Raw genomic sequence first — 25,631 nt, forward strand, 5'->3', positions numbered from 1 at the left:
TGGCACCTACCAAGGCCTAACATTGGAGAACATTATTCAAACGAGAAAAAGAATGAATTACTTTCTCAGTAAGAAGCGTTCTCCAGCTACTCCGTAAGGATCTTCATCAGTAATTTTGGATTTAAGCAGCAACAAATAAGAGGCACTCACTGAGTCAATGAAGGCTTGTGCAAATGTATTACTAGAGAATGATACTAACTTAAAAGGATGAACCAAAGAATATTTCGAACTCCTAAAGTGAAACGGAGCATTAAATCTTAGTAGAGAATTGCTCCAATCACTGTAAGTACCTCCGCACTTGTAAGATTAAACCCGCCACCAAAAGAAGCAACAAAATCAAGCCTTATGTAAGCACTCACTCAAAACAGGTAAAACCATTAGCACATCACTCTTTCTCCGAATTGGTGTCAAAGCCACCTATTTATGCAATGCACATATCCTTAGAATTTCAGGACAATGATTCTTAGTATATTCGAATGACATTTCACATTTCCTAGGGAGTTAAAATATATATTGGACATGGCCTTAACGTACAACCCTTTCAAGAATGCAAAAGCCCTACTATGGAAAAACTTCATCATGGCTTTCTTTTGGAATGTGTGGAAAGAAAGAAATCAAAGAATATTCGCAGAAAAGACACATGTTGTTTACTAAGCTATAATTAACTGACTTCCTCCCTCGTTACAAATTGGAAAAGTCTTAACAAGCATGCACCTAATCACTTCAGAAATAATAACTTGGGCGGTAACAATCATGGTATGCACTGAATTGCAATAAGCTAAATCGAATATCGTCTAGTGAAGAGACTAAAAATGTTGTTCATATCCTGTCTGCAGACACTAACAGATATTCTCCATTTTTTTACAGTTCCCTCAGTTCAGGATCCAAGATTGATACATCTCAATAAAAGAAGAAACCATTTTCCTTATTCCAAAAGGAGGAGATAAGATATCGACATCAGAATCAGATAGCAAAAATTGTATTATAAGCTATACACAACCTCCACTTAGAGACTACTGCTACTCACTCATAGCCTAAAATCCATGTACATTTACGCCTACATGAATTCCTCATATGGGTTAAGTGGTTTTAAATCAAGCACCGACTATAACAGCAGAAAATCACTCATATACCCACTCTGCAGGCCCTTGGTTCACCCATCAACTTACCGGAAGTGCTGCTATTCGACGACGACAGGCCAACCGACAGGTCCTCGCACAGAACCCTAAGCAATCGTCTCCTGGTCCTCCACCAACCCGCTCGGAACCCGACACGAGCCGAGACCACCACATTGAATTGGACGGTCCCTCGTCGGCGGTCGTCGTTAATTTCATTCACAGACGAAGTTTCGATGTAGGCATTAAGAGCGGAGAGAGTGGCATTAACAGCCGTTTGAGTCCTCTTATCCTGGGTGAATGGAGGGACTCGAGTCTGGGAAAGGAACTCATTCTTGTAAAAGACGGTGGGTTCGACGATGTCGTAAGAGATGGTCATCTTCTTGTTGGGATTAAAGACGGAAAGCCCGACAAACCATAAGGCGGAGAGGGACTGAGAGGCGGCGGAAAAGTTGGTAACCTGAAATGAGTCGACGCGAAACTCAGGAAGTTGGGGACGGAGAACGAGCCAGATTATGAAAAGAATGATGGCGGTGATGATGAAGACGACGATGATTCCGGCAATAATAGCACGAAGAAATGAGAGGCGAGCATTCTGATGGGTAGAATCGTAGGGGTTGGCGTAGTGGGTGGGATAGGAATAAGGAGGAGCAGCGTAGGGATAGGCTTGGCCATGAGGCTGAGAATTGGAGGGCGGCGGCCGGCCGTTGGGGTAAGCAGGATAACCAGTGACGGGTCTAGAGGGATCTGCCATGGCGGATCCGATCTTTGTTTAGCAGAGAGAGTAAGAGAACTAAGAATTAAGAGGTTGAAGAAGATGAAGACATAAGTATAGGGTTCCAATGCTGTTTCCGGGAATTTTCTGCGCCAAATCTTACCAATTAAGAGAAGAATTTCCTGAATTTATATATAGATATTTATTTTTTCTAGGACTGTGAAAATAAAGTAGTGGCAGTTAAGCCAGTGTGAAAAAAAAAAAAAAAAAAAAAAAAAAAAAAAAAAAAAAAAAAAAAAAAAAAAAAAAAAAAAAAAAAAAAATCTAAATCTAAATCTAAATATTTAAATAAACAATAATTTGAGATTGATTTGTAAACTGGGGCGAATTCTTTGAATTTTGGAAAGTTTTTTTACTTCAATTATGACCTTACTTTCAGAAACATTTTTTTTGGCTGCCATCACTAGAAAAGAATTTAACGTTTATTAATATGTATTGTCACTATGTACACCATGAGATGCAATAAAGAAGCTACAGAATAAGGCAAGAAACTAAAAAATTGATACCGGTCTACAATACAGGCAGCACTCCCATGTGCAGCAGCTTTACACCCAAATAATTAAGTTTCAAATCACAAAAGCCATACTGCACATTCACGAAGAACTCCTGCCATTCTCTTCGATCATCATTCCTTTCAGACTCTTCGCCAGCCAGATCGCCGTCTCTCTTGGCGACACCTTGTCTTTCCCAAATGGTTTCAGGACAACTGCTAGTTCCTCCAATCTGTTGTATTGCAGCAACTCTGCTGATAATTCTAGCAGCCCTTCAAGTGCCTCAGCCCTCTGCCTAAAGGATTTGACATCCAGGATTTCTTTTGCAGGCACTTCCTCTTCAACCACAGGAGCGACCGGCTTTGTTTGCTCAGATGAATCGGAGTTCGTTGTTGGCACTGTCGGAGGGTTTCCTCCACTCGATTCTTTGATGCCCGAGTGATCACAAGTATTCGACTTCAAACACATGGCATCAGAGCAACTGCTGGATTTGAGAGTTAAAGGTGTAGTGGTTCCATTCTTCAACTCTAGTTCATCCTTTACCACCGTAACCAACTTACCCACATCAACATTCTGAACCCCCACCTCCAAGTTTTCTGTTACTGACTGCTCGCTTCCAACTCGGAAACTACTATGCCGTATAACGTGTATGACATCGTCAAAAGCTGCAGGAAGATGGTTACTGGCCAGCTTTTCGGCTGAGGGATTGTGCAATGTGGTTACTTTATCTGGCAGCAAACACTTGTGGGTTGATGAACTTGGAGTAGCTACCAAAGGTGTTGCAGTAGGTTCTGCAACGGATGATAGAAGTTCCCTTACTGTGAATTTTCCGTCCCCATGTAAAGAGATCGTATTCGGCTCTGTTACCATATTAGGCCTAGTGCTTGGAATGCTTATGGGGATATCGTCTTTAAAGACGAATCTTCCTTCAGATTTCAGTGGAAGATCGAGTTCCACACTCGGACTCTCTTTCTCAACTCCAGTTTCAAGGGAGCATTCTGTTGGTTTGTCATGAACTCCATGGTTTCCTTTGTCCGTTAATAGGTTGTGTTCAGACATCTCGTACTGCAAAGAAGGTGAGCAGCTAGGTGGATGTGTTTCTTCAATTTCATCATGTTCAATACTTTGATGGTCAAAAACTGGGTCTACGACTCCATCAGCAAATGGTGTTGCTGCATCATCACAAATTTCAAATCCTTGAATCGACACCGAAGATGAAACGGAATTACTACTATCAGTTTGCATTCCTTTAGAACAATGTTCTGAAGAGGAGTGTTGCGTCTCTTTTGTTAACTCCATAGACACAACATGATCCTGGTGGCTACTGTGCACTTCAATAGAAGTCCTCCCCTCTGGAGATGTTTCCTTTTGATGGATCCTTTCCACGGAACTTACTGCATCTGGAACAGCTTGCCCAACTTGCCTCATCCTTGCCGGAAATGAAGGTCGTCTAAGCAAAGTAGGAGGGGTTCTTTGCCTCGACTTTGAAGAAAGTCCATCTTCTACTGGCTTCAACGGGCGACAGAGCGGGGGAGAATTATCGTGTCTTGGTTTAGTCTTTGGTGTGGGAACAACCACAGGTACCTATAACAAATATGAATAACTCATAAACCATAGAAAATAAACTCGGATAAATGAAGCTTGATTGTTGTTCTACCTGATGCTTTGGAGTAGCTACAACCTGGACTCTTCTTGAGGATTCAATATTTGCCTTTGTAGGCACAGTTATATGTGTATCTGGATTAGACTTGAAACCAGGCTCTGCCACTGGAGGTTTGACGAATTTAGGTGGCACTTCAGCATGTGCTTTTTGGTTTGATGCAACTCCAGACTTTACACGGTTACCTCGAACTGGTGAGAAATTTTCCCTCGCTTTTCCTTCCTTTAAAGCTAACATTATATTTCTAATAGTCTTTGGCCGTCTTGATTCAGTATTAGATTGATGGTCTTCTTGGTTGGTTTTGGAATGCATCGGATCATTCACTTTGAGAGAGCACATATTATGAGTTTGCTCATCTTCACCAGGAAGGAGGGTCTCAGATCCATCATGATCATCAACAGACGCCATATCACTAACAGTGACTTTATCATCACAGTTTGAGGCAGTGACAGGAGTATTTTTATCACTCGAAAACAAACTGTCTCTATCACTGTTTGAACTGTTACTATTTTGACTCTCTGCCATACTTCTCCGAGAATCACGTGCCACCCTAGGCTTATCTGAAGGAAAATCTTCTGAAGGACTAATGGAAGGACGATATTGTTGGACATATGGTTGCAAATACGGGTGCTTTAAAAGCTCAGAAGCCTGAACAATTGAGGAATGAAAATAGATAACATCAAATCCTGCTTGTAGAAAATTCTTAAAGTTGGTAAGATGTTAATATTTAGAAAGGCTAACATTTGGTCTATGCTCTGGATTTTTTCGTAGCATGCCCTTAATGAGTGTTTTCCTGCATGTAGAATAGAGTAAAGGCTTCAGCATTAGACTGCTCAAGAAATAACAAGAAATCAAGAAATCAAGAATCAGTCATCTCATTTTACGAAGTTTGCTTTTCAAGCATATTATCTTTCAATAAAAAATATGAATGCTAGCATGAATGCAAAATAACAAATGAGCCTTCCGAAACCAAAAACAGCAAACCATATTCACTTGTTCATAAAATTTGTTCACAATTCTGAAAATGAGAAACCAAGAAGGGAAATGATTTATGGAACAGGTTCCTCAAAAACTGAAGAAAGAAAACAAAAAGTACCCGGCTACTTCCTCGTCATATCAATAAGATATTTTGATTTGCATTGTTTTCAAAATCAGATTTTCAGTTTGGTGAACTCGAAAAAATGATCTTCGATGGTCAAACTTTCGATCGATAATTGATTAAACTGTAATTTTAGACTTACAAGGACGGTGAATAGCATGAGGGCAAAGGACCCATGGATGAACGATTGATTTTGCTAATGAGTCCTGCCATATCCTGAAAACGATTATCCAATGTCGAATTACTTACTTATTAAGAAGAAGATCGATGTCGTTTAAGCATCATAAGCACAAAATGGGACTTAAACGAAAAGAAAGAAAACAAGTCTAGATAATATTAAAAGAAAACAACATTTGGATGATGCAGAAAAGCCAGGCAATCCAAATTTTCAAAACTAGCATTTGTGGAAATGCACAAATTCTTACAAAAGCTTTAAAGGCGGGGCGATGCGCAGCCATCTCATACATACAACAACCTGGTGAAAAAAGAACAACTTAGAGACCGAAAATTGAAGCCAAAAGTATTAGTGTTGTTACAGAATGCTTACCAAGAGACCAAATGTCAGATTTGAAGCCATAAGGAATATCAGCTAGAAGTTCAGGACACATGTAATTTGGAGTTCCAACCACCTAACCACAAATAGCTTAGCCATTATACGTTCCGTGAAGGAATTAAAAGCTGAATTATACTTTCTTTAAGCATAAAAAAAAATAGCTTAGCCATCTCCCTATTATTTCAACTCGTATCTAACAAATCGAAACCTTGATCTTCAACAAATATATAAGCATAAAATTTATAAACAGAAATGCAGCATCAGCCAATTGCTAACTTAAGAAATAATACAACAAAATCCTCCCATTTCAGAAAACTATGAATCAAAATACAAAGCAATTCAAGTATATGGGACGTACGGAAGAAGCCAAGTCATCTGCCTTCAATGTCTTGGCAAGTCCAAAGTCCCCTACATTAAGGTCATGCAATAGTAAACAAAGTCACAAGAACAGTTCAAAATTTCATCCTAAATACCAATTAGGACTGAAGAAAGTTGTACTACCCACCAAGACGGACATCCTTATCCTTAGTCAGAAAGATGTTGGAACACTGCCAAGAAAGGTTTAAATGAATCTTAAAGGTTAGAATTCATACATGTATAATACGATTATGACATTTTCGAACAGTCAAACACATACTTTAAGGTCGCGATGTAGAACAAAGTTCGAATGCAGGTACTCAACCGCCAATAGAAGCTGAGTAAACCACTTGCAGAGATTCTGTTCAACAGTAAAACACATATTTACTTTTTCATCATATTATCAAGAAATCAAAAATGTGAAAAAAGAAAGAACAAAAAAGAAGAGAGAATAAGAACAGACGAAATGAAAGCACCTCTTCAGGAAAGTACATTCCATTTGACTTTTTCATCAGCTCTGCCCTGTTATAGAAGATAAATTATCAAATGAAATGATTTAAACTACCGTTTCTACTTCTTAATCATTGATTGGGCAAATCTCTAAAGAAAAATTGACTCACATATCTCCACCTTCACAGTATCCGGTGACAATACAAACATAGCAGCCCTGCATTTCGAGATCAAAAACTATCAACAAGAAACTTAGTACGGTGGAGTGAAGAAAGATTGAAGAAGCGAACACTGACCTTCTCAACCCAAGCTTCTTTGAATTCAACTATATAAGGGTGTTGAACTCGGGCAATCAGCGCCATCTGCCATACACAGGGAATGGAAAGATGAACAGCAACTCTTTAACTTGTTCAAATTGGGGAAACGAAATGAGATTAGAAAAATGTTAATCAGACCTCTTGATGAGCAGATCTTCGACATCGCTCGGTCTGCCGAGCAAGCCTGATTTTCTTCAACACGTATCTGAAGATCCGAAAGGAACGAATCAGTCGGTGCGAAATCAAAACATCAATGGAAGAAAAAAGTGAAGAAGAAGAAGAAGAAGAGAAGCGCACTTCTTCTTTTCGGATTTGTGATTGACAAGAATGGCGGCTCCAAAAGCCCCGCGGCCGATCTGCTCCATGATCTCGTACTGATCCATACGAGATTCCATCCTCTTCGATCTCCTCGAATTCGGCTAATTAATTACCACTTCCAACTAAATCCCAACAGGAAATCAATCGAAACCCAAAATCCGTCAACAGAGTGGAAAAAGTTCATTCGCCTACTCCCACTCCATCGTCCGAAACTGCTTCAAAAGGATGGAAGTGGAAAGTTCAGATCTCCAATGGCTCCACTGGAGGCTAAAACCATTTAGTGAATGAAGACAACGGTGAAAGTTATGGCAAATGAAAAGGCAATCTCCAAAAAAGAGAAAAAATCATTCCGCGATTCAACATTCTGGGATCTTCCTTTCCCCGCCAAATGCAATTTCTGTATAATCAGTCCTCTTTTCCCCCGATCCACCTCCCATCACCGCCAAAAGTCGAAAATTTTTCATAGCCCCAAAAAAAGAAAAAATTTGAAGAAAAATACAGAATCCCTTCTTGTACTTTCGCTTCTGCTTGATATTTCAAGCAAGCCACGCCTATTTTCCTTCAATTTCTTTAAAATACAATTATTTTATGGTGTAGCTCAGTCCCCACATGACATGAACGCTCCCTTCTCTCAGTAAATTAACTAAACAACTCCCAACCAAAAAAAAAAAAAAAAAAAAAAAAAAAAAAAAAAAAAAAAAAAAAAAAAAAAAACGATGCCTAGTAAGAAACTCCGGTGTCGGGACGGTTAACTGGATAATGCATCTTCCTTCGCCGACACTACTTTATTAATTTTCTATCATCATCAATTATACCAAATATTAATGAGCGACAATGTTTAAGGACTTAATGCAATTTCACATAATTAAATTAATAATCTTTGGAACATAAATTGTTCAGATGGTAATTAAGAACAATGAGTTTGGATTGATTAATGAATGAAATTGTGGTTTAGGGGTTAGTAGGGTGGAATAATAATTAATAGGCGGAGACGATATTATAATGGCAGTAATAAATCATTTTTAATATTATTGAAGTAATAATATTAAAATAAGGGAGGGCAGGTTGGGGCGTTGGGGAAGCACGTGGCTACCAATGCATTGCCAACTTGCGGGGTGGACTGTTCCATATTTATGGTTAAAATAAATTATAGACTACCAATTGGGACCTCAATAATCGAATCTAAATCATTATATTTTAAAATAAATTAGTTTTTTTTTTTTTTTTAGAGTTAAAATATCCGTATATCTCATTACAATGTGTAGAAGCCGCAATGATACAACAAAAATCCACATGCGCTTTGCCGATAATTGTGCGCTGTCTAGTACATGCCCATGCTGGCGCCATGGCCCTGCCTCTCTAACATCCTCACATGCTCTTCTCCCCGTCTAGGCTCCACCCTTTTCATTTGAATGGCGCACCGCCCGCCCCCCGCCCGCCTTTCAAGTACTCATCACTGTCCATATCATGGTCAGCATGTTAGAATGGGGCGGAACTGAAGTTGCAGACTTGCTGTACAGATTTGGCGCGATACCCTAACACGTGGAGGCCCACAATTGGTGACCTGCCACCTGGATGCGCACATGGCTTATCATTATTATCCTTATTATTATTATTATTATTAATCCCCCTATCTAAGTCTTGTGCTCCCACTCCCCGAAATTGTATAACTCATCACTCATTACTCTTTGCACAGCTGGTCTAAATTTGCTTCCTTTAATTATTAATATATTATTACCTCCGTGTTTCAACGACTTATCATTAAAATTACAAGCGCCAATATGGTAAGGTAAATAAAGGGCTTTGAAAGTGGGCCCATTCCACTTCATTTCCAACAAAGTCCAACATTTAGAGCCCAATTACCCGGTAGAACTACTTGGGCCTAAGCAAGCAACCATTTGGGCTTTATTGGGCCTATACTCGTGGGCTTGAATAAATCTACACGTTTTATTTGAAAAGGCAAACATCAAACATGTGTATGTTTGAGGCGGAAGACAATAATTAAAATTAAATTAAAAATTAACATTGTACATAAAATGGTCGGAGAGTTATGCCAAATGCTTTGTCGACACTTTTAGGAGCACATTAAGCTCTCCCTCAATTATTAAAAAAAAAACATGTTACAACAGACCTGTAGTTATTTAAATAATTAAATTAAGTTTTTTTTTTTTTTTCCGGCAGTGTCCATTTTTTTCGCTATGATAATTTAATTTCCAAATGCGATCCCCTAATTAATCGATACGATAGAGGAGGTTCATGCATATGCTTTCTTTGTTTCAAATCATTTACCTACGTCAACCTATTTAAATTTATTCTCATGTAACGAGTTCCACCAATTTCTACTTTAAGAATCACCATCCTTCCTCTCGATTTTGATCCCAAATTTCTCTCTTTTTTTTTTGAGTTGTACCCAACTTGCTATGTGTGTGTGTGGGGCTTTGAACATGAATTCACAAAATTTATGATATATATGCACGAAATGAAACATATTTAATTCAATTCCATTTTGATGGGGGACTGCTACAGTTATTTTTTGGAACATGATTTAAACCGATTTCATTTTCAAAGACTTTTTCAATATCCTGAGTCTCTTGGACAAATATCAGTTATTTCGTGGGACAAAATTTAACGGCGGTACCTTTTGGGTTTAGGGTAATTTTATTGTGGGAAGGAAAGCAATAAACTTTATTAAAGTGAATTTGTATGCTTATGAGGAAGTCTAAAAGGCTGTAATTAAGGGGTTAAACTATCGTTTTCAGATAGCGACACGACTAATTAAAATTAAGGGTTTTGAGTGTAAGGATTAGGAACCTGATCTTGCCACGTGGACTAATAGTCTCTTGACGTGATGTTGGTGGGCCACTACACTTTCGGAAAAGTCTTGAAATTTATCTACAACCACACAAGTTTTATCGTATTTACAAACCACCCCCCGGCCCAAAAGCAATTATTAAATTTCCCACTCCACATTGGCATTTTCCTTTTTTTTTTGTTTTTGACTCCATCCAGACTCCGGTGGGCCCCGCGGGTTCGTGCCCGGAGACCCGTTCGATTGGGGTGTGGGGGATCGGGCCCCGCACCTCCTGAGATAACCTCCTCGAACACGCCGAATCTTGAAGTGGGAACCACACCATGCGCGACTTTCGACGCGCGTAGGAGCCGACGGACAACCCTTGGTGGGACCCACGCAAGGAGGGTTAAAAAAAAAAATATATATATATATATATATATATATATCGAGATCCCACTGACACGTGTATAGTGCTTTCGTACATTGTGGGTCCCGCGATTCTCCAGCAAAACTCCAACGCGAATTCACAAAAGTCGTACGGAGCCCCTTGCGTGAAAGAGCGTCACGTGAGCGTGTCTTGGGCCTACTTTTGTAGCAGCCCAATTAGGTCGCTTCATGTTTTTTTTTTCTTTAAATTAATTATATATTATAAATTAGCAGAATTCGTGAATGACGTGGCCGATTATTAACTACTCGTGGATAATAAATCTACTTTAAATTTTAAAATTAATATCTACAGTCACGTTTGGAAACCCTAAGATTAGGTGAATCATAATAATTAGACTCAATAATTTATATTTTTTAGGATAATTATGCAATTTAATTTTCTTAATATTATCCAAATATTAACTATAATCTTTTATATTAAAACTTTTCAAATGATGCATCAATTTCTCCATTGACGTTTAGTCATAAATAAATAAGAAATAAATGTACGAAATTCACGCTTTTGAAAAGTTGTCGTTTTCTTTCAAATTTCAAAATGTTTTTATTTGGTCTTCCCTCCTTTAATCAAAAGTGAAGGAAATGGAGATGCACCCAACAAATATCTATCATTATTATCCTCAACTTTCATAAAATAGTAATTACTAAAAAAAAAAAAAAAAAAAAAGTAAAATTACTTCTTTAACCCGACTGAATATCTATTATTTTTAAATTGATATATTTAATTTTTTTAAAAAAATAATTGTTGAATTGAATATGGGAAATTCAATTCCAATAATTGAAAACATAAAATGGTAAGTGGGAATTAATGATGCATAAATATGAGTTGCGCTTTAATTTATGTGACCAATAATTGAATGGTTTATTTACTCATAGTCAACAAATATTGGAGCCTTGAAGTACAAGGTATTTCTATAATTTCACACGAATTAAATATTAAATGTGAGGGTGCAATGTAAGTTTCAAAAAAATTATTAATTTCTTTTAATATAGGTATCAAGATTTAACATCTCACGGTTGAGGTGGTTAGAGGTGGACAGACCAACCTAAGTTCTCATACAAACAAAAAACATTAACTTAACCACGTCAATGCAATCCTCCATTGTCAAACAAATGCGTACTTTGTACGAGGGTTCTAGAAAAGGAGTCGAGCTCGATGTTAATAGAATCATCAAGTATATCCTTTGTTCGAAATGAAATCTCGATTAACTCGACTCTAATATTAAAACGAGTTCGTGGCTGGGTGAGAGAGGGCTGGGAAAGGGAGGGGAGTGGAGTTTAGAGGGGAGGGCATATAATAAGCACTATGGAAAGGGAAAGGGAAAGGGAAAAAGTGGAAGTGGAGGGTGGGTTTAATAGAATGGGGGAAAGAACAAAGTAAGAGTATTTAAGTAGAAATTGGGCACCACTTTTTTGATTTTGATGCCAACTTTAAAGGATGAAAGTATTTAGCCTTCCCCCTCAACTCCATCACCACCATCCACCTACTTATTCTACTTACTCTAATGTCATATAGCATATAGTTTAATATGGTTTTATGAGTTGACCTAATAACCAAAACTTTATCATATACGCAACATTTATTAACAACGACATTTTGTGAAAGCCTATGATCCTCGATAGCTCAACTAAACATAGCCTATGACAACTTTTGATATAGCCGGCGTTCATTGTTCATAAAACACTCTTAATATATAACCCAATCTTTTTATTTTTGGAGGAAAATTATAAGATACGGTGTAAGAAAAGTGTAATGGGTATTGGGTTAGCTAACTCAATTGAAGGAGTGAGTGATCTAAGTCCATTGTGGACCATTTTATGCATCATTGTCTCCTCCACTATCTACCAAAAAAAAACAACCTATCTACTACTTAAATGGATAAAAAGAGGTAACCAAAATGTGGTCCTTTTGTTTATATATACCCTACTTCTTCATCTACCTTTTCCTTTTTGCATTTTCCATTATTACTCTTTTTCCTCCAAATTGTCTTCCAAGGCTAATTTACTGATATTTTTTTGTAACGGTCCGAGACTGTTACTAATAGATATTATCTGTTTTGACTCGTTACGTATCGTTGATAGCTTCACAATTTTTAAACACGTCTGCTAGAAAGAGATTTTCACACTTCTATAAGAAATGTTTTGTTTCACTCTACAATCGATGTGAGATCTCACAATCTACCCTCTTGAGGGGGCTAGCGTCCTTGTTGGCATACCGTTCGGTGTCTGGCTCTGATACTATTTGCAACAGTTCAAACCCACTACTAACAAACATTGTTTTCCATGAGCTTTCTTTTTTGGGTTCTCCTCGATATTTTAAAACGCGTCTATTAGGATGAGGTTTCAAAAAAAAAAAAAAAAAAAAAACATAGGAATAGTTTGTTGAGGGCTACTTTTTGGAGAAAGACATGGTTGTGACATTTGACAATAGGATATGTAAATATAGACTTGAAGAAGAGATAATCGTAGCATCTTTGAAGCAATTGGTCAGTCATTCACAAAACCAAACCCAGTACGGTAATATTATCAACATGCTGTGTTTGTAGTTTCGGAACAGCCGTTAGATCTTCCGACCATATTCACTGCCGTGAGTGACCAACTAGGAGATTAAAATATTATTAATTAAATCAGCTCACCGACAAGATAATTAAGTCCTTTTTAATTATTATTTTAATCTAATCCAATAGTATTATATTATTAATACATGATCCTTAAAGTTAATGCATACTTGTCATTCTTATATCATTTTTTTTAGAATATTGTTCGTATTATTAAACCAGTTTACGTGGGATTGGGTCATGTTACATTTTTTTTAATAATAAACTCAACTAATAATTAATATAAGCTTTATTTTTAACCAATGAAATTATAATAAATAATCAGTTGAAAGTTGAGATAAGCTCATAATAACAATCATTTAGCTTCAGCCACTCCACGCACAACCTAACAACTAACACGTCAAAAGACTAAAACTTTAATTTCATTTTGTGTGTGTTTGGAAAGTAAACCTTTTATAAGATAACGCTTTCAAACATTTCTTATAAAGGTGAGTAAACATTTCTCTAACATACACGTTTATAACTGTGAGGTTAACGATGATACGTAACGGGCCAAAACAAATAATACTTACTAGTGGTGAGCTTGAGTTATTACAAATGGTATCAGAGTTATTACAAATAAAACAAGGTAGTGTGGCAACATGGATGCTAGCCCCCGGTGGATTGTGAGATCTCACATCGGTTAGAAAGGAGAACGAAACATATATCGTAAACGGGTAGAAACGTCTTCGTGTTTTAATAATAATATTAAAAACAACCACTTTTTTTTTTTTTCCAGAATTTGAAGAAAGGGGTCAATTAATAAATAGGCCTAATCTAGGTTATCCTTTTAAACACCTTTGTTTCAGTTGGATTTGTTTCCAACCATAAAAAATGGCCTTTAAGAAAAGGCATATCCATTAAAGATTCTTGGTCTAGCAAAAGCCAAAATCTTGTTTTGGCCATGTCAAGTACCTCAATCATGGATATTATTATTGAGTTAATTCATAAACTTAGTGTTTAAACGCCTTATAATTACCAACATACTTATGCAGATGAACGAACATATCACATCAGTGAGTGAGGAACTCTTTTGGATCAAAATGAAGAAAATAGAAGGACATATGGTACATTAAAATCCCAAAAGGCCGACGAAAAATTACATTAAGATGGTAAAAGGCAGCAGCTTTTCAAATTATAAGCAAAAGGGTGATGAGTTAAAATGAAGGGGTTGGCTGACACATAACAGCCTTTCATGTGAACCGTAAGTTGACCAATAGTCTCTGTCCGATGCAAAAGTCTTCCAACTTTGACTGACATGTAATTGAAAGATAGATACTATAAGAAACGAAACATTATTTGTAAAGATAGATACTGACATGTAATCGCAAAGTTGACAGTCGTACGTAACGGATTAAAGTGGACAATATCTACTAACGGTGTAGTTAGACTATCAGAGAATAGCAGAAGTTGGAAAATTGGGTGAGGAGGGGTTAGATTATTTGATGGGGAGAGTACAATTTTGGGAACCCCATTGCCTATTTGAGGTAAAAAACAGTATGTTTTTTGTTTGGTGTCGTTTATATGATGGGAAAAGGTAGGTAGGTAGCGAGCATAGGGGTTTTAATTTGCATGTCTATGTTGTTTAGGCTTATAATATACACAAAAGCTTTGATTAATAATATTGAGATGCAAAGATTAACAATAATAATAATAAGAATAATAATAATGTAATTAATGTGTAGGTACAATGGTGGTTGGCACGAGAATTAGAGCAAGGAAAGGGTGTGGGCGCCTGTTTCCAGTGGTTCATCACAGGGCCACCTCTTAGCATCTGTCCAACCACACAATAAAAATATAAAGCCAACAAGAGGACCTCTTTCCTTTTTATCTCCATGATTTGGCCTTAGTGGAAATTGACATTTCCTCGTCTCTCTCTCTCTCTCTCTCTCTCTCTCTCTCTCTCTCTCTCTCTCTCTGAGTATCCAATTTCTTTATACTTTTACATCAAATCAATGGAGGTCAAGTCACCTGGAGAATTCTCTCTATATATCGTCAACAGCAGAGCTAAGAACATATTCATAATCTAAGTTAAATTACATACTTGAAAACTGTGGATAATGATGATTAATTTTGTTAATCAGATACAACAATCACTGCTTTATGGTGGTGTGTGGGGGCTTCTCTCAAAATATCTCAGAATAGGTCAGACGGAACATAATAAGTAATGGGCTAATACGAATAATATCGATTAGTGGTGGACTTTAACTGTTATAAATAATATCAAAGTCGACAACGGACGATGCGGCAGCGATACCACTAACTCCTGAGATGGTGGATGGTGAGATTTCAAGTTGATTGGAGAGAAAGAACGAAACCTTATCTGTAAAGATGAATAAACTATATTTAGTAAGGGTGAGTTTGGATTATTACTTAAAAATGAAAGAAGATATTTAGAGAGAAGAATGAGAGTAAATGGTGGGTTTGTGTTGTTTATCCCTGAATTTCCCCTTCAATCAAAACTCCCAGTTTTCTCTCTCTCTCTCTCTCTACTATGTGTGTGTATATATAATGAGATAACATTAGGCTCCATATTCTTCTTCTTCTTTCTTTCTTCCTTCCGGCTTTTTGAAGAATAATACATCTGTTTCTTCTTCTTGTAATCAAATTCTGCTTTATTCTAATTCATGGGTGTTAAAAGGAACATGTTTTGGGGTATAATTCTTGTTTTTTTTGTTTTAATTTTCGTTTTACAGGACTCATCTATGGAACCCAATTAAGAAGAACCAAAAGGGACCTCCATTCTTCTCTATTTCCGTGGGTTTTAGATTGATTGCTCTGTCCGGTTGTTCTGGGCTTTCCCTTTAGCTTATTTTTGTTGGGGGAAAAAAAAGGTTTTTTTTTTTTTTTTCACTTGTGTGTACGGCGGAACTGACAAATTCTCTGTAAACACCGCCGACACCGCTGCCGCCGCCGCCGCTTTTGATTACGATGGCGACGTACTTTCACGGTGGTTCAGAAATCCAAGCCAATTCTGACGGAACTCACACTCTTTACCTTATGAACCCAAACTACGTACCTTACTCTGACACCCACTCTCAAACGCCACCCAGTATGCTCTTTCTCAACCCTTCTGGACACGCGCATAACCCTTCCACTCTCCCTCACGCGCCGCCTTCTAACAACCACTTCGTCGGAATTCCACTCTCCACCACCGACGCTCCACGTCCATCCTACGCTTCTCAATCCGCTCACGAAATCTCAGCCCTCCATCCTATGCCATCTCAGCGTCTCCACTACAATCTATGGGCTCCTATGGATCAACAAACCCACCACGGAATCTCCACCGTGTCGGCCACCACCGACTCTACCGATTTGTGCTTCCGCCGTCCGACGACACAACAGGGTTTGTCCTTGAGCCTCTCCTCCCAACAGTCGCTTTACCGGACGCTATCAGCGGAGCAGGAGATTCAAGGAGGCGGCGGCGCTCCGGCAATCTCGCCGACGAGTGGGGATGATATTCGGGTGTCGGGAAATTCGCCGACGTCGGTGTCGGTGGTGTCAAGTGGAATTACGGGGGTTCAAAGTGTGATATTGGGATCCAAATACTTGAAAGCGGCACAAGAACTTTTGGATGAAGTGGTTAATGTTGGGAAAGGAAATTATAAAACCGACAAAGGGGATGGGACAAAGGACAAGATGAAGATGAAGAAAGAATCAACGGCTGCGATTGGAGGAGCGCCCTCCGGCGGTGGTGAAACCACTTCCAAGCCTGCCGCCGAGCTTAGCACTGCTCAAAGACAAGACCTTCAGATGAAGAAAGCTAAGCTTATTGGAATGCTTGATGAGGTAACCGATTAAACCATTTTGTTCGTATTCAAAATTTATATGCATGCATCATATCATATCATATCAATATCATACCGTAGATATTCATGTCACACCTTTTATTCAATCAAATTTGATGGGGTTTGATATTATTTTATCAAATTCAAGAAACTCTATGTTTCATACTCCATTATAATTAAAATTAATCACATAAAAAGTAGAATAAAAAACAGTATTAGAACGTAGGATTGTCTCATTGAATAATCTTTCACTGTTTATCTGATTTTTGGGTACCCATAGTAAAACCCTTTAAAAGTTATATAAAAATGGGTTAGGAATTGAAATTATGGGTGTAATTAATCTGAAATTGGTTGAATTAGGTGGAGCAGAAGTACAGACAGTACCACCAGCAAATGCAAGCAGTGGTCAATTGCTTCGAGCAGGCGGCAGGGTTGGGGTCAGCCAAGTCCTACGCCTCCCTCGCACTCGAAACCATTTCAAAGCAATTCCGGTGCTTAAAAGACGCAATATGTGCACAAATTAAAGCCACAGGCAAAAGCTTGGGCGAAGAGGATTGGTTGGGTGCCAAAATTGAAGGGTCAAGATTGAGATACGTGGACCATCATCTACGCCAACAAAGAGCTTTACAACAATTGGGTATGATTCAACACAACACTTGGAGACCCCAAAGAGGCTTGCCTGAACGTGCTGTTTCTGTTCTTCGTGCTTGGCTCTTCGAGCATTTCCTTCACCCGTAAGTCATTTTTCGTCTCAACATCTTACCGTTCTTGTTTCGAGAGTTGAAGACTGTTGGGAGGGAATCTCACATGATCATGAGTTTAGTCTTTTGAAGAAGTTCAAAGCAAAGTCAAGTCATGAGAGTTTATGTTCAAACTTGACAATATCATAATATTATAAAGATCCATAATTTCTAATATCTAGAAATTAACTGTTTTTCTCATAATTCCTTAGGTATCCAAAGGATTCAGATAAGATCATCCTCGCAAAACAAACGGGACTCACAAGGAGCCAAGTATGAATGTCCATTACGTTGGAGAATGTTTTAATATCATTTTTTGATAGGAATCTTATAATAATTAATGGCTGCAGGTATCTAATTGGTTCATAAATGCAAGAGTTCGTCTATGGAAGCCAATGGTTGAGGAAATGTACTTGGAGGAAATCAAGGAACAAGAACAAAACGGGGATTCCCACGACATGCTTAGAACCAACAAAAACGAACCCAACAAGCAACATGGCCGCGGAGGAGGAGATCAGAATAATAACAACAATATTAAGGATGATCCTGCACAGTCGAAGACAGAAAATTTGATGAACAACCAAAACAATATCCATGCAAATCCCAAGAAACAAAGGACAACGACCGCCGCAAACAACAACCTGGAAACCCCATCCACAAAAACCATGCTTTTAAGGGATATCGACACAACAAAACACCTTCTTCAAACCACGGCAGAGATGAACATGAATCATCATCATTATCATGGGGGAGGGGGAGGATTTGGTGCGTACCCAGTTGGTGAAATTGGAACAAGGTTCAATTCCGAGCTCCTCACACCAAGATTCCATGGAAATGGCGTCTCTCTCACTCTTGGCCTTCCACATTCGGACACCCAACACAATTACCACTTGGGGAGAAGGCTTGATATCACCAATGGAGGAGGGCCCGATTTCTCCGACATCAATCCCACTCCGCCCCCGCCCCCGCCACCTCATTCTGCCTCGACCGCCTACGACCATGTCGAAATGCAAACCACCAAAAGGTTCGCCGCCCAATTATTGCCTGATTTTGTGGCTTGACGACAATGCAGCTGATGGAATGAATGAATGAGAGTGGAAATATAAAACCATACTTGTCAGTATAGGACCATATAATTTATGTGTATGTATTATTTATACTTCATCCCGAACTTAATTTGTATTATATATAAATTTTCACACACATTTCCACCAATAATTAAGTAGATTTGAAGAACAAATATTAGTGGGGAATACCATTTACTTCATTGTTTTTACTGCTTCGTTTCTTTTAAGGAAAGGGATCGACAAAAACCAAGAGGATGAAACCATGCACGTCCATGCTTGAATCAACTCATATCATCATACTTAAGACATCATTAACAAGTGTTTTAATTTCATCTAATGGGTCTTAACTACTGATGTAAACCCTAATCAATACAAGGTACGAAAATATATGTAATGCTTCATGTATATGATTTTGATGTCCCATTTAGAGGCCGTCTACGTGTTGACATAATTGAAGAAACATTTTGGTAAGACAATGAGTCATTTATATTTATAGATGGTTTGATATGAACGGCATACCACCGGGGTGGGGTGAGTGGATCATCTTTCATTCACACTTTTATTTATTTATTTATTATTATTATTATTTTTACATTTTAGAAAATAAATATGAAAAAGGAAATAAAGAGAATGATAATGAAAAGGAGTTTGTGGGGTTTGTTAATTGAAGGAAGATGGAGTGATAGTTGTTGAGAATTGTTGGGAGGAATCCGGGGTTAGCTAATTAAGGGAATATTATGAATTTACAAGCAAATGAAAATGAATATTATCTCAGTTGTTACGAGATCTTTTAAGAAAATCAAAAGCAAAATCATGATAGACTAATATAATAGCGTAAGCTCACCGCTAGTAGATATTGTCGTAGTGTCGTTCGTCAACTTCATAATTTTACTAGTAAGGGTGAAAGTTCGTGATTCCTAACCGATATTAGATTATGGAAAAGCCGACATAGAGTACTAATAGTAGGGGTGATTAAAGGGATAATAATGTAATTATGGAGTGATAATACGTTGAAACCAAATTAATAATAGAAAGAAAAAGAGATTAGAAGAGAGAGGGTTGAATTTTGTGAGGGTGACCGCTTCTTCCCATTGAATATTGTGGGCTTACTTTGTTCCTTTGCCTTCTTTCTCAAATACATCCTCACATGGAGGAGGGTCACCTCCTTTCCTTTCTTCATAACATCACTCCAACTTTAAACCCACTTATTTTCTACCCATTAAAATTGTTTAGGTTCGAATTTTATCCATCTAACCACTCAAGTCCACTGCTAACAGATATTATCTAGTTTGGTTTTTTACGTATCATCAACAGTTTTACAAAGTTTAAAATGCGTCTACTAGAAAGAGATTTTCACATCTCTATAAAGAATGTTTTGTTCCCTTCTCCAACTAATGTGGTAATTCAATGTCAATTGGATTCACGGTTTGTTCGTGGATCAAAAGTTGGGCCGACATTGGGATTGGGCTGGATGGATTTGAGTGATTTATCAAAATTGGGCCGGCCCATTATTCGATGTATATAAAACTAAGTTTTAAATAAAATTCAAACTAAAATCATTTACTATAAGCAAATTATATTATTTAAATTAATAAATTAGAGCACTTTAATTTACTAAAAAAAAAAAAATTGAAACTCAAAACACTTAGTACGAACAAAACCGAAAATTGTATACCATTCTTTTGAATTGCAAGCAACTTTTGCTCACAAAAATAATCTATGTTTTGAATGTTTGTACAAGACGAGGACGACGATGAGGACGACGAAGAAGAATAATAAGAATCAAGACGATGACGATGGATAAGCCGACGCCAAATGTGGCGGAATACAAGAAGAGTTACTCCAAACCCTAGAATGCAACTTGAGTATATCCCTTGCCTTCTCTCTCGTCTTCGAGCTACAATCCATTTGCAACACCAAACACAGTTTCGCCACAACTCCAACCTCCAACATTTCTTGAACTACCTTTACCGACGCCGAAAACCGACATATCGATGACAATATCCTCACTGCTCGATCGCTTGCCATTGCTGAAACCCTAAGTATTTTCTTCGACACAATCGCAACCCCAGCACCGTGTTCCATCAGCTTCTCTCGTCCCTCCGCGCACCCACACAACTGATCCAAAATCACCAGCCCTATCTCCGACCACCGCCTCTCAGTCGAGTTCAAAAGAAGCTCCACCAACATGCTGACTGCCCCTCCCTCGACCGCTTTCACACGGTTCCTCCCCCAAGGGCACACCTCGGCTAGAACCTTCAACGCGGATTTGGAGGCTTGGTGAGATATATGATCATGTATAACGCGCACAATTTCACTAAGAAGCTCCCTCTCAATGCTCATCAACCGAATTGGATCAGCAAGTTCCAAGCTTGATTTGAGCAACATTATGGCATAGGCTCTCGATTGGCAGTTCCCATTTTTTAGGACAAAAGTAAGAGAGTTTATGAAGTTGCCATCTCCATTTACGAGATTCTTGAGATGGGCTTCCGAGGATTTGATGTGGAACAAAATTTCCACCGCCAATTCAATGGACCCAATGTTCTTCTCACCACCACTCTTAATAACGGCGGCTACAAACTCAAAAGCTCCATCGGATTGAGCCACAAGGGTGCAATTTCTTTCACTCTCCAAGGCAATGGCTTTGAGTGCAAGGAGGCACTTGTGGATGGAATTGGGGAAGTTCTTGGCCTGTTTGAGGATCTTGGTGACATGGGTTTTGTCAATGGGTGACTTGGGAGTTGGAATTCGTTCAACTCCATGAGAGGCGTTGAGGGTGCACCAAGCTTGGATCAAACGGCGAAGGGTGTGGTTTGGGGTTACCAGATCGGGATCGGACAAGGGCTGTTTCGTGATGGGGCAAGTTCTCTTGTTGCATGAGAAGAGCCATTTCTCGATGTTGGATCGGTCGTAGGTAATGCCGGTGGAGATGGTCACCGGATCTCTCATCAATTGGAGGGAAATTGGGCAGAGGAAATAGGAGGGAACTTCAAGATCGCCGCTGCCGTCTTCTTCCATTCTCATATTTCTTCTAACAAGAAAGCTCAAAGGAAAGGGGGGATTGAATAAAAAGATGGGTTTCGGCGTTGGAAATGCTGAAAAGTTTGAATTTTTTTTGAAGGGTTCGTCGGAATTCGTAGCTTAGAAAAAGGAGGGGGATTTAAATGAGGACAAAGTGTTGGCAATTGGCTTAGCCCAAGTTGATGATAACGATAAAGTCAACACACGGAAATTCGAGACACTGAGATGTAAAGTCAACACACGGAAATTTGGGTAAAAATAGGATTAGATTATAAAGAGAAAGATCAAAAGCCATAATAAATAAAGACAAACTTCACCCTTTCCCAACATGTTGGAACAACCAAAAACTGCTCAACCATATCCTTAACCCAATAAAATTCCTCTTTCTCTATAATCCAATTTAGCAAATATAAATACTGTTCATTATATATGACGTCCTTTAAAAAGAGGTTTAAAGTATTTAATTTAAAAATAATAATAATAATAATAATAGTGACAGGATTTAAATAATAAAAAAGTATTGTCAAAAACGATGTCTGAAGGAGCATGGCTGGCGCCAACCGCCCCTGGTGGGGTTATAATTCAACCACGCATTTCATGGCTGATGCATTTAATTCCATAAATCCACATTTATCTAATCCGAAATACTCGCATTCATTGGGTCAACGAAAATGGCTACACATCGGTATTTGTATAAATTAATTACGATTATTTAAGGGTTTCCTTTTACATTGGTATTTAGAGATAATAAATTATGAAATTCAATGCCTAAACAAATTTTAAAATAAAATACTCGAAAAACTCAAGTCAATCCCATCTATTTATATAATAATGACGTGGTTTATTTGAATTGAGTTCATCGTTATTTATCTATCATTCAGATTTGACAATTAGTATTTTAAAAACCATATAATAAAATGTTTTGTAATTTCCTATTTCTAATTAATGCGCATAATAAAATAAATAATTTTTGTAATTGATCAAAAGTTTTTTCTTCCTATAAAAAAAAAAACAAATGAATGGGATCCCAGTTGACGATTATTATTAATTTTGGAAATGTTTCAAAAGTAAACGATTTAATGAGAATTAATATGGTTGAGTAAAACAGTTGTATAAATAGTGTCTTGTCTACGTGGACAGTCCACAGCCATTTTCTTATTTCTGAAACTCAAATAATTAATTGACTTTCAAATTTTAAAATTAAGAAATTAATTTAGGTCCCGGTTGTCGGTCCTCACCTTTCACACTCTTCTTCAAAATTCAAACTCACTCATTAATCATTCATTAATCCTTCCCATTTTTAATGCATATGAAACGAGCAATCACAATGCAATTCTGTTCCATTTCCAATAATGCCCTTTCTTTATCGATCCCAAATCACTGTCCAGATTTGGGCTGTAGATTTCTGGACGTGGGCCGGACCGAAATTTAGAAACGGGCCCAAGAACAAAATAGGGCTATGGGCTGTAGATCTCTGACAATTGTAAAACGGGCCCAAGAACAAAGACATTGGAGCCTGGCCAGGTTTAACGGAGGGCGGGCGGGCGGACAAGGAGCCGACCACTCCGAATCCATCGCACCGGTCGACCCCGGGCTGGACCTCCTGCATCTTTATTTCTAATCAAATTAAGACACCGTAGCTTTAAAGAAAAGTGATTTTCCCTCCCAAGATTTTGTTGGATTTTGGGTCAGACATTTTGTCCTTTTTTCTGTCTTTCTTCGCCCTGTCTAACATTGTTGGTCGGATGTTTTTAAAGAATATATGCTAATCAATCTTTTCCATTCTCATCATCATTTAAACCCCAAAAATTAAAATTAAAATTAATTTTTTTTTTTTTTTTAGAGTACGGACGAAGGGCAGTGGCATCCAATTTGGTGGAGAAGATTGCGAAGATCTCGAATTGGACAGAGACACGACAGCCTTACTTTTATTTATTTCTATTTCCACGTGGAATTTCCGTATTCCTACAAAGTAGCTAAGAATTAGAATTGAACGACGATTTTATCGTTCCACTATCCACGTGGCTGTGACTGTCCATAAAAAAAGAAAAGGCTGAAAGGTATTCAGACTGGAGCGGAGGCCTCGCCATCATGGTGGGCTCAGCTAAAAGGGCCTGGACCACCCGAACCAGGCCATTATCCATACTCTTGGCCTTAGCCTTAAGAGGGAGACCAGATATTCGCGTAAAAATGAGTCGTACACGTGGCGAAGGCTCATTCGTAGAAATAAGAATTCGAAAAATAATATTCTTGATATTCGGCATTTGTTTGGTTTCATTCCATGTTTATAATGTAACGTCCAATCAATGCAATAATGGAAAGCAGAAGGGTTTATGATGGAAATGGGAATAATCACAAACCCCTTTTTATTCAAAAGCAAAATAATTAAATTAATATTATATGCTTGGTTGGTCGAGCATCCTCTTCCATTTCTTTTATTTTTTATTTTTTATTTTTTTATTTTTCCGAAAAGTTTCTTTGTCAGAAACCAGCATCGGTCCCATCGCTTTTGCTGACGTCCGTCAATTTTTTTACCAAATTGTCGTTCCCTTTTAATTTCCTCAACTTTAGGGCCCCCTAACATTATAATTACAACCCCAAGTTATTCCAAAATTTCCATTAATTATAAAATTATTTACATTTTTATAATATGATTTTTCAAAATAAAAAAAGTAACAACACACCCTTCTTTCATAGTACAACCCTTATAGTATGATTTTAAGGGTTGGTATCCATGAATTAAAATGAGCTACACAAATAGAAAAAGGTGGTAGGGTCGGTTTCGTCCTTTTGCATGCCCATTACGACGTCATTTTTTTGCTTATTTATATCTGTGTCTCTACAAGTGGGAATCATACACAGAACCATATACTCCCTTTTCTTTTCTTTTTTATTTATTAAAATTCATAGGGAAAGCATAAAATTAGTCAACAGTTTCACTAATCTTACAGTAATCCATTCGCAAACATGTTAAAATAATGTTAATTAAGGAATTTAGAGTGATTAGTGATTAGGATAAAGATAGTGCAATCCACAGGCGTCCATTGGTGGTTGCCTGCTGCTGCTACCCATCGCAGCAATTGAAGCCACAAGCTTGCACTTTTTATGCACATATTCTTCCAATGCCCCATTTGGACCATCGCATAATTCCTCTTTTCCTAAAAATTATACCGATAAAGTTATTATTATTATTATTATTATTATGGATTCCTCGAGTCAATTACTTTAAATCGATTCATCCAGTTGTAGTGCGTTCTAATTATACTCCCTTAAATTAATATTATGGATTAATGTTTAATTTCCATTTGTTCGGTGAACACGCTTGATTGTTAATTAATTAATTAAGTTGACTTAACAATCAGACAAAACATTAATTATATTCTCTTTTTTCTTTTTTTAATTATGCTTTAATTAATTAAAAATAAATTATATTTGTATATAAGGAAAGAGAATAAAATATTTAAAAAATTATAAATAAATAAAAAGGAAATGGAAATAACTATTATGCATGTTGCAGTGGATTTAGTTGGTTGGGTGAAAGGAGCGTCTGATCTGCGACGGTTTCCGTGTCTTCCTCGGTTTGCGGCAAACCCCACTGGGTTTTTTGTAATATTAAAACGGCTCCAATTGCAAGCTTCACGTTCAACCGTTATCCATTTCCTAAAAATTGCAACTTAATTAATAATAAAATAAGGAAAGAATATACAGTGTATTTAGGAAACCAAATTATAAGGTGAAATGGATGAAGTCAACCTTTATTGTATTCTGTATGCATGGAGCACCAACGTAGGTAGCCCGCATTAATCCTTCCAATCACATTCACCAATAAGCCTTTTATGCATTATGCATGCCCACCACCCCCAAATCTCGAGATTCGTGCTTCTTCAAGACGTATTATTCAAAACTCCATGAATATTTTTTGAAGTCGTATCTAACCTGTCATGATTAATTGTTAACTATTCCTACTTAGATCATATGTTATCAACGTCGTCGTCGTTTCTTATTGTTCCCTAACTTATAATATTGTCTTCCCATGTGTTTTGTATGT

At 37.7% G+C, this 25,631-nt stretch overlaps 4 protein-coding genes across 4 annotated transcripts; 1 reads left to right on the forward strand and 3 right to left on the reverse strand.

Annotated features, from left to right (window-relative positions):
- Nucleotides 1-768: 768 nt before the first annotated feature.
- On the reverse strand, nt 769-1,984 carry LOC111484172 (uncharacterized protein At1g08160). Its single transcript, XM_023130653.1, has one exon. The coding sequence runs from the start codon at nt 1,867-1,869 to the stop codon at nt 1,126-1,128; it is 744 nt and encodes a 247-aa protein (XP_022986421.1). The 5' UTR covers nt 1,870-1,984; the 3' UTR covers nt 769-1,125.
- Nucleotides 1,985-2,296: 312 nt separating this feature from the next.
- Nucleotides 2,297-7,721, reverse strand: LOC111483678 (serine/threonine-protein kinase Nek5-like). Its single transcript, XM_023129934.1, has 14 exons — nt 7,115-7,721; nt 6,956-7,022; nt 6,797-6,862; nt 6,671-6,717; nt 6,527-6,572; nt 6,331-6,411; nt 6,199-6,241; nt 6,052-6,101; nt 5,688-5,769; nt 5,566-5,615; nt 5,283-5,356; nt 4,783-4,834; nt 4,039-4,689; nt 2,297-3,965 (listed from the first exon to the last, which is right to left on the reverse strand). The coding sequence occupies exons 1-14, from the start codon at nt 7,210-7,212 to the stop codon at nt 2,484-2,486; spliced, it is 2,889 nt and encodes a 962-aa protein (XP_022985702.1). The 5' UTR covers nt 7,213-7,721; the 3' UTR covers nt 2,297-2,483.
- Nucleotides 7,722-15,401: 7,680 nt separating this feature from the next.
- On the forward strand, nt 15,402-18,735 carry LOC111483727 (BEL1-like homeodomain protein 1). Its single transcript, XM_023130011.1, has 4 exons — nt 15,402-16,756; nt 17,116-17,489; nt 17,708-17,768; nt 17,846-18,735. The coding sequence occupies exons 1-4, from the start codon at nt 15,899-15,901 to the stop codon at nt 18,554-18,556; spliced, it is 2,004 nt and encodes a 667-aa protein (XP_022985779.1). The 5' UTR covers nt 15,402-15,898; the 3' UTR covers nt 18,557-18,735.
- Nucleotides 18,736-20,210: 1,475 nt separating this feature from the next.
- Nucleotides 20,211-21,683, reverse strand: LOC111483760 (E3 ubiquitin-protein ligase PUB23-like). The gene has a single exon (XM_023130062.1). It carries the CDS (start codon nt 21,584-21,586, stop codon nt 20,345-20,347), a length of 1,242 nt encoding a protein of 413 aa, XP_022985830.1. The 5' UTR covers nt 21,587-21,683; the 3' UTR covers nt 20,211-20,344.
- Nucleotides 21,684-25,631: the final 3,948 nt, after the last annotated feature.

The sequence above is a fragment of the Cucurbita maxima genome, unplaced genomic scaffold (genome assembly GCF_002738345.1).
Source record: "Cucurbita maxima cultivar Rimu unplaced genomic scaffold, Cmax_1.0 Cma_Scf00009, whole genome shotgun sequence".
Taxonomy (NCBI): Eukaryota; Viridiplantae; Streptophyta; class Magnoliopsida; order Cucurbitales; family Cucurbitaceae; genus Cucurbita; species Cucurbita maxima.

Coding starts and splice junctions, on each gene's coding strand:
- LOC111484172 (XM_023130653.1), bottom strand. CDS start 1,869: ATGGCAGATCCCTCTAGACCCGTCACTGGTTATCCTGCTTACCCCAAC.
- LOC111483727 (XM_023130011.1), top strand. CDS start 15,899: ATGGCGACGTACTTTCACGGTGGTTCAGAAATCCAAGCCAATTCTGAC. Junction 16,757..17,115: donor TTATTGGAATGCTTGATGAG/GTAACCGATTAA, acceptor TGGTTGAATTAG/GTGGAGCAGAAGTACAGACA. Junction 17,769..17,845: donor CGGGACTCACAAGGAGCCAA/GTATGAATGTCC, acceptor TAATGGCTGCAG/GTATCTAATTGGTTCATAAA.
- LOC111483760 (XM_023130062.1), bottom strand. CDS start 21,586: ATGAGAATGGAAGAAGACGGCAGCGGCGATCTTGAAGTTCCCTCCTAT.
- LOC111483678 (XM_023129934.1), bottom strand. CDS start 7,212: ATGGAATCTCGTATGGATCAGTACGAGATCATGGAGCAGATCGGCCGC. Junction 7,023..7,114: donor CACAAATCCGAAAAGAAGAA/GTGCGCTTCTCT, acceptor TCGGATCTTCAG/ATACGTGTTGAAGAAAATCA. Junction 4,690..4,782: donor ATCCAGAGCATAGACCAAAT/GTTAGCCTTTCT, acceptor TCAATTGTTCAG/GCTTCTGAGCTTTTAAAGCA.